This window comes from Panulirus ornatus, chromosome 21, assembly GCF_036320965.1.
Source record: "Panulirus ornatus isolate Po-2019 chromosome 21, ASM3632096v1, whole genome shotgun sequence".
Lineage (NCBI taxonomy): Eukaryota > Metazoa > Arthropoda > Malacostraca > Decapoda > Palinuridae > Panulirus > Panulirus ornatus.
In genome coordinates this window covers 7,882,195-7,895,755 of record NC_092244.1, presented here as the reverse complement: position 1 = coordinate 7,895,755, position 13,561 = coordinate 7,882,195, and the positions used below count along the sequence as shown (strand labels likewise).

At 37.4% G+C, this 13,561-nt stretch overlaps 1 protein-coding gene across 3 annotated transcripts; it reads right to left on the bottom strand.

Annotated features, from left to right (window-relative positions):
* Positions 1–3,820: 3,820 nt before the first annotated feature.
* LOC139756341 (116 kDa U5 small nuclear ribonucleoprotein component) lies at positions 3,821–13,033 on the bottom strand. 3 transcript variants are annotated; one of them, XM_071675698.1, is made up of 5 exons: positions 12,925–13,033; positions 10,848–11,141; positions 9,410–9,597; positions 8,016–8,184; positions 3,821–6,447 (listed from the first exon to the last, which is right to left on the bottom strand). In XM_071675698.1, exons 2-5 carry the CDS (start codon positions 11,136–11,138, stop codon positions 4,168–4,170), a joined length of 2,928 nt encoding a protein of 975 aa, XP_071531799.1. In that variant the 5' UTR covers positions 11,139–11,141; positions 12,925–13,033; the 3' UTR covers positions 3,821–4,167. The 3 variants fall into 3 exon arrangements, with proteins under 3 accessions (XP_071531799.1, XP_071531798.1, XP_071531800.1); XM_071675697.1 differs by having other exon boundaries at positions 12,882–13,018; XM_071675699.1 differs by having other exon boundaries at positions 12,892–13,003.
* Positions 13,034–13,561: the final 528 nt, after the last annotated feature.

Sequence of the window (13,561 nt, the reverse complement as noted above, 5' to 3'; positions counted from 1 at the left end):
CCTGTCTGTCTGCATCAGACTGTCAAGCTTTTGCTCAAGTAAACATGACAAAATAACACGCTAAATGTTTTTTATTTATTATATCTAAAGGTAATCAGAATCTCACATCGTAACCAATTCAGTGTGAAAATACGTAAGAGTACAGATTATATGAGGTCATTGTTTATCATATCAGTTATCCTAGCTCTCGACCACCAAAATCAACATCCCATTCCTCTGTATAATGTAAAAGTTTGCTGACAAAGCAGCTTATTTCATTTCCCCCATATATACTCATTAGCAAATAGTTAACGCATTCCTACTCATTAAAAGCCAGCTATAAGGTGAAATCTGCTGAGTCCACAACTATATCAAATCACTTTCTAAAGCATAACGTATGATATCTAAACAACGATATCCATAGAATGTTTTAAACGGGTTAAGTAGAATACAAGCAGTAGACTACACCTCTTTGCTTCATGCACTAACCATACAAGACCATTCCCAAAGGCCTGTGACAACCTGTACTGGTACATTCTGACTCAAATGCTAATCCTTAAGTCCCATTTTCTAATTTACATGCAGCCTGTCGCTGTACCACTTACTGAAAATCCATAATGATCATTCACGATGACAACTTACCAAATCAAACCTGTGTGTCGTCGCTATACATGATTAACTGCCAGTAAACTAGTATTTACTACACTAAGCAAACAGGATTGTCCCTATGGTGTGTGCGTCAATGAAGTTTAAAAACACTCGTTTCATTTCATCTATTTACTAATTAATATTTTACTTTACACATAACTGTGTAAATGTAAATGTGAGCCCCTGAATACCTCATCAAGCTTTTGAATCATTTACTGCAATAAAAACAAAAACAATGCAAAGCAAACCGCATAAAATCATAACACCCCACCATACGAATTCCTACCTTTAAAAGTTGTCATTGTAAGATGCAAAACAAGAATTTGGCCTCTTGAACACTGATTCTTTGAACAAATATACACATCACAATGCCCGTAGTACACACAATGGAGGAGATTGTCAACAGATGCAACAGCAGCTGTTATTTCCGTTGATTCCCACTTGGCGGCGCTGATAACCTACGAGAAACGTCTGCATAGATTTGCTAACATGTTCGCTGAATTCTCGTGTTTAGCGCAGGATGATCTACAAACCCAGTGGGACGCCCATATATATATATATATATATATATATATATATATATATATATATATATATATATATATATAAGGTATCGTGTCATCACTGGGATCATCTGGATTTGGTGTGGTTGCACTTATTTTCTACATGCTCGTTTTAAAATCTTACTGGCAATTAGGAGCAACTTAAGTCCATTGTATAAAATTCTACTGGAAAGGTAATAGATAAGAAACATTGATTACGAGTATATCCCATATTTAAAAAAAAATAAAAGCGCTTTCAGCAAGTATCGTAGATTAGCAATAAATCTTACACAGGCTACGGTCCACTAACACCTACTTCTACCAAGGTCTTCACCGATTTCCCATGAGGGTATAGATTGTGTGCTTTACGAGAATAGTGCTAAACCACAATGGATCAGGTTCACACGGTTGTTACCTGTTTCCCAAGATGTCAAGACCAGTTTATATACACCGCAAATGCAACGAACAGACACAGCTAATAGTCTACAGGTTTCATAAACTACCGTTTATATATATATATATATATATATATATATATATATATATATATATATATATATATATAGGCTCTATTAAAAGGCTTCTGAAGCTTCAAAACTGCGCTACAATTAGTAGCAGTGAAATTATGAACTCCTCTGAAGTGAGAGGTTCCATAACGAGCCGGAACTCTTGAATCCCTTGACATAACTTCGCCAAGGGTGACTTCACTCGTAGTGTAACCCCATGCAGGTGAAGTTTGGCAACACCAGTGATATATATATATATATATATATATATATATATATATATATATATATATATATTCACTTATAGCAAAGTAAGCCTGCAAACAACGCCATTATGCACATATGCGATAAAGCACACAAGAGCTGCCACTATTTCCCCGTTAGGTTGGGTAATAAAGGCCAAAAACTCAGTACGTTCAAGGACAACAACATAGTCGTTGCTTCTCTCCCAAGGAATCTGGTGAGAAAAAATAACTAATCCCTCAGGGTTGTGATGGTTGTCCATTAAGCCAGGCATAATAACTAGCAAAGGCATTTTCTAAATGCCGAAACGTGACGTAAAAAAGTGCAGAAATACAATACTTGGTGAACTAACTAATTTCCATTGCCTCAATGGGATGATTAAATTTAATCAACGGGTAAGAAATGGAAAAGTACTTACCAATCAGTTTGGGCAGCCACACCGGTTGAATCGTTACTGTTCAACACATACAGTCCTTACAAAGCTGACTCCTTTCTGCAAGAACATCAGTATAACGATGGTAGAAGACCTTTCAAATACCGAAAGGATGTAATCTTTACCTCCTTACATCTGCCTATCCACAACACTATAAATAGGTTTCATTCGGTTATGATTTATTATCTAACACGTAAACACAATTTCCTTCACTGTAACTGGGGGCAACAGCAGCATGGCCCCAGCCCTGCAGACGGAGAAAGGACACAGGAGCCATTAGGGTTTACAGAGCCCACAGTGGTGAGACCTTGTCACAGGCGTGGCGTGCACTTCGCCTGTTCATGTAAGCAGCTGTTAACCTCTTATCTACCATTGCCGGAAAAATATCCCATCTTTAGTCTTTCACCAATGATGTTTAAAGAATACCTCCCTAAAACTTGTGATGATCTGATGTAATAGTAAATTGGTTAATAGTGACAAAGTCTAAGTGGTATACCCACTGATGAATAAAGTGAAACATATTATGGGGGGGTTAATGTTTAGGTTTTTCTGATAAAAAAGGACATTGCACTGGTTTTCATGTTTGTGACCAGTGAAAGTCGTTTTCAGCACACAAAGAAATTAATCTTAATCAGTTCAATTTTTGTAATCATAACCAACAAGTAACTGCAATCATAATATTTTCAAGCCAACGATGAATTTACGAGGGAAATGGGAGATCCGCGATATCAAATGTTGAGTAGTTTATAGCATTTTATGTAAAACTTTTGTTTAAAGGGTCACTCTGTTCATATAAAATTCTGTTAGTGGCTTTATAGCGACACTGTCACTGAGATAGGCCCGTAAATGAGGAGCTACAGTGTCTGCAAAATACCTGGTCTCCCTCCCAGTACATTTGCAGAGACGCTGTCACACTTACATTTTAGTACTTTGTCATTTCAGGCCTTTATTACCATCTGCAGACATCTGTGCATGGAACTGGCAAAGTTCCTGAAGTATTCTAGATGTTTTGGGCCCATAGAGTCCTGACCTCTTTAACTGGGCAGGGCACTGATGAGGTGTTGCATAGTATATACACATATATATTTTGTATATTTTCTTTTTCTTTCTTTCTTTCACACTATTCGCCATTTCTCGCATTAACGAGGTAGCGTTAAGAACAGAGGACTGGGCCTTTGAGGGAATATCCTCACCTGGCCCCCTTCTCTGTTCCTGCTTTTGGAAAACTAAAAAAAAAATGAGAGGGGAGGATTTCCAGCCCCCCGCTCCCTTCCCTTTTACTCGCCTTCTATGACAAGCAGGGAATACATGGGAAGTATTCTTTCTCCCCTCTCTTTTCTTTTTCACCAGCAACTTTTCTTTGTCATTCCACCACTCACTAACCTTTTTCTTGCTAGGATATCATAAAATAAATATACATAGAGCAAAGTTCATTTAACTTTAGTAGAGAGGAAATGTATATCAATATCTTGAAGCTGAATTCTGCTTTATGATTTTAGACACTACAGAATGAAGATATACCAAACTTTACATTATCTTAATACAGTGGTAGTATTCTAAAAATGAAGAAATTCTTTTGTAATTCTCTTTACAAAAATTTACTAATAACAATAACATCTTGTTAATATTGTAACATCGCATTAAGTGTGTGGTCCTTTACAAAATTTTTATATTCTTTGATTATTGTACTATAAAATGTTCCAAGACAAATGAGGTATGGAGTTTACCATTCTACACATACAAAAAGTTATGAACAAATATTCATAGATTGTATTCTGCATTTACATATGTAATTCACAAAAAATAACAGCTAGACTTAAGCATAGTTGAGGGTCACATCTTGTCTGGCAAGTTCCAACAACATAGGATCATCGAAGAACTTGTTAATCGACACATCCTCTGACAAGCCTTTTCTTCTCCGAGTTTTGATCATGAACTCACGAGCCAAGTGAGTTGCAGGCTGGGGCTCTAAAGGACGAATTACAATGCTCTTATCTAATGGATCACCTGGCACAATCTGCCAATGATGAAAAACACTTAAACAAAAGGCCTGACCCTGGGTATGCATACGCAAGTCTGTTTCAAATCCAAAGGAATCAATGGCAGGTATAAAAGCCTTGATCGTATACAGTGGAGACCCAGCCACTGGAGCATCCTGTGTTACATGTCCACGTCGTTTTGTTAGGACAGTATACACTGATGACACACAATCTGCTGGAGCTTGTATCTCGACAAAGTAATAAGGCTCCATGAGACGAGGTGTTGCCATCAGGAAGGCTGAATATGCTACTCTCCTTGCAGTTGGAATGACTTGGCCACCACCACGGTGTAGAGGTTCCTCAGCAATGACTGCATCTAAAATTTTGAACTTACAATTTCTTATTGGCTCTTCACAAAGAGGGCCTTCTCTTGTACCCCACTGAAAACCTTGAACAACAGAATCTCTTACAGATGACAAAAGGTTTTTATCTACTTCTGATGGTAAGGTGTCATCAACTAAAATGTTTGGGCCACTGTGATCAGGTCCAAAAGCCCAAATGGATCGAGCAGCTAGTACATCCCAGTCATATCGCGTCTGGAAGAACTCACCAAGTCGTCTCCTATCCCAATTTATCTGCACTACTTCTCCTTCAATATCTTCAGCCAAACCTCTTTCTAGTGGTTCAGCAATCATAGTGATCTTGTTTCTTTTGTTGGGAGTTTCTGCAAAACACTTGAGTGAGGATGTATCAACAACAGTCTCACAGAAACTGACCACAGGGTCAGCTACCTTGATGTCAATCTCTGAATACATCTTCCGTAAGTCATGCATAACGCAATCCAAATACAATTCTCCAGTTCCAAGAATAATATGTTCTCCAGACTCTTCTACTTTATTGCTCAATAATGGATATGATTTATTTACTTTACGAAGGCCATCTAACATCTTGGGTAACTCAGAGGGATTCACTGGCTCAACTGCAATTTTTATGACTGATTGGGTATTAAACTTTAAGGGTCGAAATATGTGGAGTTCACTACTGGGTGGAAGATCTGTGATGGTAGCAGTCTTTACTATAGGCTCATCAATACCCTCAATCAAAACCCAATTTCCAGCAGGTACAGCATTCACCTCTATATTGTACCTGCCTTCAGACACCCACAACCTTCCAACAGTTAGTATGCGTGAGTCCTCTTCATCCATCAGTGTATATTTCTCACCCAGAACACGAACATCTTGATTTGCATGAATGGTTCCAGAGAGAACTCGGCCAAATACATGAAAAGCAGTTGCATCTTCATTGGGATACTGTTTGGTGGTGTGAACAACTAATGGACCATCTGGGTCACAAAGCATCATATTCTCTGACAACTCTGTATCTAGTGGCCCAGTGTATGTTGTTTCCACTTTCTGTTTCCCATATGACTGAGGAGATGGAATGTGTTGAACACACATATCAACAAATCCTTCAAAGTCTCCAGTGAATTTAGTCATGAAGAGTTTCAGCAATGGTCTAATGTTCATTCTTTGTTCCTCTTTACTCATGTGGATACCCAACTCATCCATTAATGACACAAGATGGGTATCTACATCACCAACAATATGAGCAAAAATTTTGTACAAAGGTTCGAGGATAAATTCAACAAAACTCCTTTGTGCTGTTGATGTTGGGGGTTTCTTTGTGAATTTTCTGGTCCGAGGGTTGAAGTATATGTCACCCCATAGCCGTCTAGCAAAGTCCTCCAGTGGCAGATCATAGCCATAATGCTGGGAATAGATCTTAGCAAAGGACTTGAGTGTAAAACAAAGAGAATACTGAGAGCTGGCAAAGCAAACATTGCCTAGCAGGGGGGAGATAGTTTGTGGATTCTCCTGGTCTGTGTATTGCTGAAGAAGAGAGTTTATCTCTTCCACTATATGTCTTAATTTGTAGTAAGCATCCTGAGGAGGAAGTTTTAGCTCAAGTATAAGGCGATCCACTTTGTTGATGCACACAGTGATAGCAAGTCGTTCTTGCACAGCATGCTTCAAGAGTCTCTGTGTATTGAGCATTACACCTTCTGCAGCATCTACAAACAACACCACACCATCACTTAATCGCATTGCTGCAGTCACCTGCAATAAAGCTTTCTGTCAACTTATGTGCATTCAATATATGACTTGGAAAATAAAAATAAGAGTAATCATGTCTGGAAAATACAAATAATGTATGGTAATCTTGCAATACATTCAACAACAAAACTACATTCAAAGACATCTGAGATAATTAATGCAATAACATGTGATTCAGTACAAACTCTGTCTGCTTGACCTACTAACTAACCCAAGTCAACAGGGAAACAAGCACAATACCATGGATGACAAAGCTTGAGAAACAATACAATGGGATTGACTGTGGGCTGACTGCCATGCCCAGGAATTGAACCCATGCAAGCCTGACCCTGGGCAAGCCCATGCTGACTCAGAGTTGGTAACACTAACAGTAACACCAAGGAGGCTTATGGACAAAAAATATCTTTAAAAATTTTTTACAATGCGTTTGAAACACACCTGAAGCTTAATTTCTAATTAGTGTGTTTTAATTTACTTTTCTACCTAGGGAAAGCGTTTTCAGATTTGTTAGCTACAATGTTTAACCATAATACTACCACTTCGCATTAATATTTAAATCATTTCACCTGGATTTAAACTATTCTTGCTAAGACAATAAACTTTTAAGAACTGTTCTGCTTATGTTATGTGGAAGTGTTTCAGATCTGCATAATAGTTCACTTCCTATAATAAAAGTGCCAGTGCTATGACTACTCTGCTCAGTCCTTTTTTTCTTTGTTATGTGCAGGAAAGCTGGGAAGACCATGAATCGTGATAACTTATTTGAGCTATAACAATCTTTGGGCTATAAAAGTGAGAACCTTGGGGAGTTCATTGTAACTGTGCAGGAAAAAGCATGGAATGAGCAAGATAAATAGCTGGAATGAGTAAAATTGCAGTTAAGATTACAGACACAAAAAACTTAAAAGAATGAGGGGTCCATTGGGGCCCAGTGCAGGGAGATACGAGATGAGAGTACACATCTACCTATATTCAGAAGTCAGATGATGTGTGTTCATATTTACTTGTGACAGGAGATGTGTCACAACACGGGGCTTAAAGATGGAAAAGCAGGCCACTACCTTGAGTTCTTTTATGACAGGTAAGGCAATGGAAACACTATCAATTGGGAGATGCAAAAGTTGTGGTTTACAACTCTATCATGGAAGCATTGTAAAAGAGAAGGGTATCAAAAGAAGCTACATTCATCGAGACCTGAAAGAGTGAGCTGGCCTCACAGTGTGTAATGAGTGTAGAATTATCTGGACCTATATCTTTGATGCCTGTTTCAACTTGGAACTCCCTCCTATTCCCAATACTCAGGCAGGTATTACTGGTAATATAAGTTCTTGGTCGGTGGCTGCCTACCAACGGACAAAGCTGAAAAACCAGGAAACTACACATGAAGATATGTCACGTGTAACATTACTGGAGTAGATCATACAAAGTGATCTGTTTATCCAATTTACTTTCCCTGTCCAACTCCTTCTTTTCTAATATCCTAACCACAAAATAAAAAATGCAAATCTAAAGAAAATTGTGGAATGGCATTCAGGTGACAATTTTCAGTGAAAAATCACAAAACCACTTGCCTCATCAGAGAAATTGACATGACCAGGCGTATCAAAGATGTTCATAAGATAGCTCTTATCACGCACATCCTGCATTACAAGTGTAATGGGAGTGGCCTTGATGCTAAGCCCCCGTTCACTCTCAGTAAATAGTGTATCTGTGTATCGCACAGGGACATCCTCTTTACTCCTAAAAGAAAACATACAAATTAATGGAGATGCACTAAAATAAAATGCAATTACTGAAGTAGAATAATCATATATAGTATTTACTTTTACAATTTCAAATTTTCTTTTGTAATACCAAATATCAAATCCAAATCAATACAAAAAAAAAATCTGAATGAGAAATGCTTACTTTTGCAATTATGTAAAACAATGTGAAGAAAAAGCAGGTACAACTGTAACTTGTATAAATGGCAGCATTAGCTACTATTGTAGTCATTAGATTCTTCACTTTTTACACACACACACACACACACTCCAGCTCCTTATCAAGCTATCCAACATATTAAAACAGTATTAAGTGAGCCACAAAGATCTAGAAACAAATGAGTTGAATTAAAGAGAATCAGGCACTCAAACATACAAATGTTATGGGGAAGAAAAGTAATTCTGATGGACGTAGACTTCCCTTTAAACTGTAAGGTTACTGGGTGTCAATAAACAAATATTATCTGCCTGCATTGATATCATGGAGAGTGAAAAGAAATCCTAGTGAAGCAACCCTATTTAGAGGGTAAAATGGTGTTCTGATCCACCAATACTCTCCCTGATTTTCTGGGGGCAGTCAATAGAGACAGATTTTTTCCTTTATTCCTGGATCTCTCAAAAGTATCCATCATTAACAATAATATCCTTCAATCTGAAAACCATATCATTTATGGGATCTGATAGTGATCTGATAGTTATAGCAACAACCAAAAGATATGTCTTTCTAAGGAGAGGGTGTACCTTAAGGGTCTTTACTACGTTCTTAACTTTTCATATTGTACTTAAACACTATTGCCAACTTCAGTAAACAAATCATATGCTCTCAACTTTTCTTACTGTAAATTAACATTGCCAACTTCAGTAAACAAGTTCAACTCACTCTCCTACGAGAAAATGACTGACTAAAATTCTTTCTCTAGGCATTTTCCTGTTGTATATGAACAACACTGCCAGTGCCAGTAAACAAGCCAAACTCCATCTATGATGATATGAGCATCTACTAGTGTTTCTCTGGTCATAAACACATGTTAATTCAAAGATCAATGCACTCCATATGGTTTGTCACAAGTGTTATCTTTAAATTCTACAAAAACTTATGTGATATTCTGTTGCAACCATATCCTCTGCCTGATACAAAAGATTATCTTGCAAGATAAAGAAGAGAATGTGTTACAGAAAAACATTTTACTATAGTTCCATACCTGAATTCTGGGTGTGTCTGGTGCACAAGACAGTCAACAAAGGTGCTCTTGCCATGATGAAGATGACCAACCAAGGATATGTTACGAACTAATGATGGGCTGTCCATAAGATCAGCCAAAAACTCAAGGTTGTAACAGGTGGCTGGCAAATCTTTCTCTACATGGCTGAACTTTTTCACCTTTACAGGCTGAAAAAAAAGACCAATTCCCATTCAAGTATGACCAAAGGATTCCTGTCATATACTTTGAAGTCTCAAAGTTTGGTGGATATCTTTTTCTCTATCTATCACCAGTAACTCCATTCTCATTTGCATGAGGTGCTATATGTGCATATAAGCATGAATTTTTTTTACAGAAATTAGTTATGCAATACTAAGGCCCCAAACCTGCAGACTGACAAAGGGCAGGAGATCCTAATCTCTTTGGTTAGACCTGCTATTCTTCCATTCTAGATATGCTGAATAACTGCAGCAAAACATATCAAAAGACAAACCAATTGGAATGAAGAGTCTGCAAGACTTACACAGATAATATAAATATAATTACAATTTTTCACATACAAATGAATTCATCCACATATATTTCAATGTTAAAAACATATGTAAGGCACATGTGGATCATGTTGTCAAAAACAAGAGTGTCGCATGGAATACTCACACTACCAGCATTGCAATATAGTTATTGATAGTGTAAGAAAAAGGGGAAATATTGTTCGGAAAACATCAAAAACATCTGTGCTAAGGTCTATAGTCAGAGGTGCAAATTTCCTACAAGTCATGAACTAGGTCAACCTGCAGGTTAAGCCTTTCTATACATGGCATACTTCTGACAAAATCCAAACTAGAGTTCATGGTATAAGCTACTAAGCTCTTTACTGCAGGGAGACACCTGCATAAAGTTACATTCCTGTGTAATTCATACTTTTGGCATTATAATAAAGTATATGCTCAAAGTTAAGATACTTTTATAAGGGGCATAACTAGAACATAAAGATTAAGCCCTTCAGTGTATCATCATGTATATTCATACTAACATTCCTTTCCCTCACCATACGAATATCCCTCTCCCTCAACATACTGACATCCTTCTCCCTCACGTATTACCTCACTTAATCCCCGCACAGTATTTCCAGGTTATATGAATACCTTAACTCGGCAACTCAAACATGTTTATGTTATTCTTCCCAAATTCTGTCTCCAAATATTCATACCACTTCAGTGCTCTGTATTTCACTTTAATGATCAATCCTTTCATAACATCAGATCCTCCAGTAGTTTCCTAAATCTCACAAATACCTATTCCAATAACACCATACTGCATGGAATTTTCTGATCATTCTACAGTCACAGACTAATACTCTGAACAAATCAAGCTCTAATCTATCCAAGCTAAATTCATCTACATCTGTACCTCTACAATATTATGGAAAATTTTTTACCTGAACAATGGGCTGTGTCAATGGTTGAGCATCCTCCTCCTGCACAATGGTTTCAACTTCTGGTCCATACACATCAGCAGCACTTGGATAATACTGTTTGTCTTCATGCAGAACCACTGCCTGGGCAGATACCTCCTCCTCCTCACCCCCTACACCATCATCATCATCAAAACCATTTGCCTCCTGGTCCTGGTCAGGATAGTCCTCTTCATCTTCCTCATCATCTTCATCATCAGAGTCAAGCTCTGGCCCAATGTAGTTACCAAACTCATCATACAGATCCACATCCATTTCCTGATTGGTAATTTAATGTTAAAAAGAAACAAAATATGTCAGCCTGTAATATAGGGAATCGACAAATATTCAAGTAACATGGAATACTGAAAGAGCTAAAATTGTATGAATTGTCTCTGGGTTGTAAGAGAGGAGAGTAAACAAATAAAGGAATGATGTTTTGTTGGGAAGCTGCATCCATGTTTCAAAAGAGTAGTGATTGGTACTGGTGACTTCTCATCCACTGGCTCAGCCTGATCCTTAAAAAAGGCAGACGACATGCAGCCCAACCAGCTGTTCATCCTTCCTTTTGCAAGTATGCAAATAGATATCAACTCTGGTCTGGGTAAATCACCACAGATATGAATGGCCTAGCCATTAAAATGCTTATAATTTACCTTTAGGCTCCCCTAAAGGCTTCCTTACTCTGGAGCAAGGCCCTCAAAAGCAAGCCAAATAAGCCTACATGACAGCAATGTTTTACTCCATTCTTAGAAAAGGAATGTTTGTTATCCAGTTCAAAGCATATGAGGTTATCTAATCTTTTGTATCAACTTAATTGTGGGGTATTATACTTATCTTACATATGAAAAGTAATTTTAACCATCTAAATTCCTTGACACCATTGTTATAGGGGATGCCTCTATTTACAGGTTTACTTTGATGAACCTCAATGTTTCCAGAAAATAATGTGTTCTTACAGAGTTAAAGATGTACATGCAGAGGAATGAAAAATATTAAGTACTGATCATTTATTCAAATTTGTATAATCTGTGGTGTTGTGATGAAGTGAACATCGAGGATGATTGCTAAATTTGGCTCGCAATAAAAAAAAAATGGTTCAGAAATCTGTTCACAAGCAAAGCATGTTACAGTTGCTTGAATGAACTCACATGAGGTATGTTGCAGTTTACGGTTTAAAACAAAATTGGACCAGGTAAGAGTGATTTGAAGAACTACATTCTAACTATTGTAATAAGTACTTAAGAGTAGGGATGACAATGAAGATAATATATAATATAGGGTTAACTAGTAGAGAAAAGGGTGACATACTTGTAGAAATCAACAGAACCTATGGAAGGCTCATTCAACCTTCCCTAGAAACTGATATTCACAGTAAAAATAGGCCAGCATTGATGCTTTGAACTGCAACTACCATTAAACAAAGTTGCTTGTGTAATAGATGAACAGAAGCTCCACCAGCCGCTCATTTTTTCTTTTCCATTAACAATCTGATGGTCAAATCATAGTATATATGATGAAAACTACGATAAATCTCTACTGGTAGTGGAAGTTAGGTGAAATTTTCATGTTCTATTGATTTGTAGAAGTTTCACTTTCTAGGTTAATTGGTCCCATATTTTTCCTTGATATTCACAGGTTTCCTGACTATCACTTACTCATTATAATATAAAAACTACAGTTCCAAATCTTGCTTCCTTGCTCTTAATTTACTCTAAATATAGTATACTATCATCACAAACCAAAGTTAAGGTTCGTAAATGATTGTTGTGGTTCCGTTTAGACTGAAGAGTTATGCATTTCAAAATGAAAGCAATTAAATTCCAAAGTGATTGTGGTGTCGTTTTTAGCCTGGAACATTACTCACTTCATACTCTATTACGTTTGCTTAAGTAACCTTGCAAACCTACAGGTCAAACATTTGCCCTCATACCGGAGGCACTTCGGCACTTACTAGCTTACACTAATTGACCTGAACTTGATTACTTACGTGATATTACCAGTAAATGAAGTTCTTACCGGTATTTACCGTTTCCTTGTTCTGATAGAAGTGTTTCAATACCTTGATATCTGTAGCGGTAGTTTAATACACGCAGTAATCTTTCCTCATGGACGCGTCTAAAGCCACCCAGTCTGTTATGGAGGCAGCGCACAATGCCAGTCACCAGCGTACGTTACAAAGCACAATATCTCTAGTGAACACGTAGCGAACACTTATACAGCCATCTGCTCCATACTAATATGCCTATCTTAATTCAAGTTTCTCCTGCAACCACCCAGCCAAGATAGTTTGTTTTATAGGTGTCTTTTTGTGTGTGTGTGTGAATGGGTATTATTCCTCTACAAAAATAATGAACCAGACTACTTTCTGTATGTGTTAGCTTGACATGGTTACGTGAAGCTACAATAAGTTGATATAATAGGGAAGCCTTTCAAGATGTTCCCACACAGTTTAATAATAAAGGGATAGAAAAAATTCTCTGTGATAGTTTGAATCTATGTATCCTGATATCATTAACACAACACTTTCCGAGATATGGAGACCTCGCACACCAAGATCCTTCAGTGACTGCCTTCTTGCCTTACGAATAATGACACGTCATTGATTCATGGTACCTGATCTCCTTTCATAGCCATAAAGTATTGTTGTTACAGAAGAACTTTTCTAAGGTTATGAAAAATATCTTTATAATGACGGA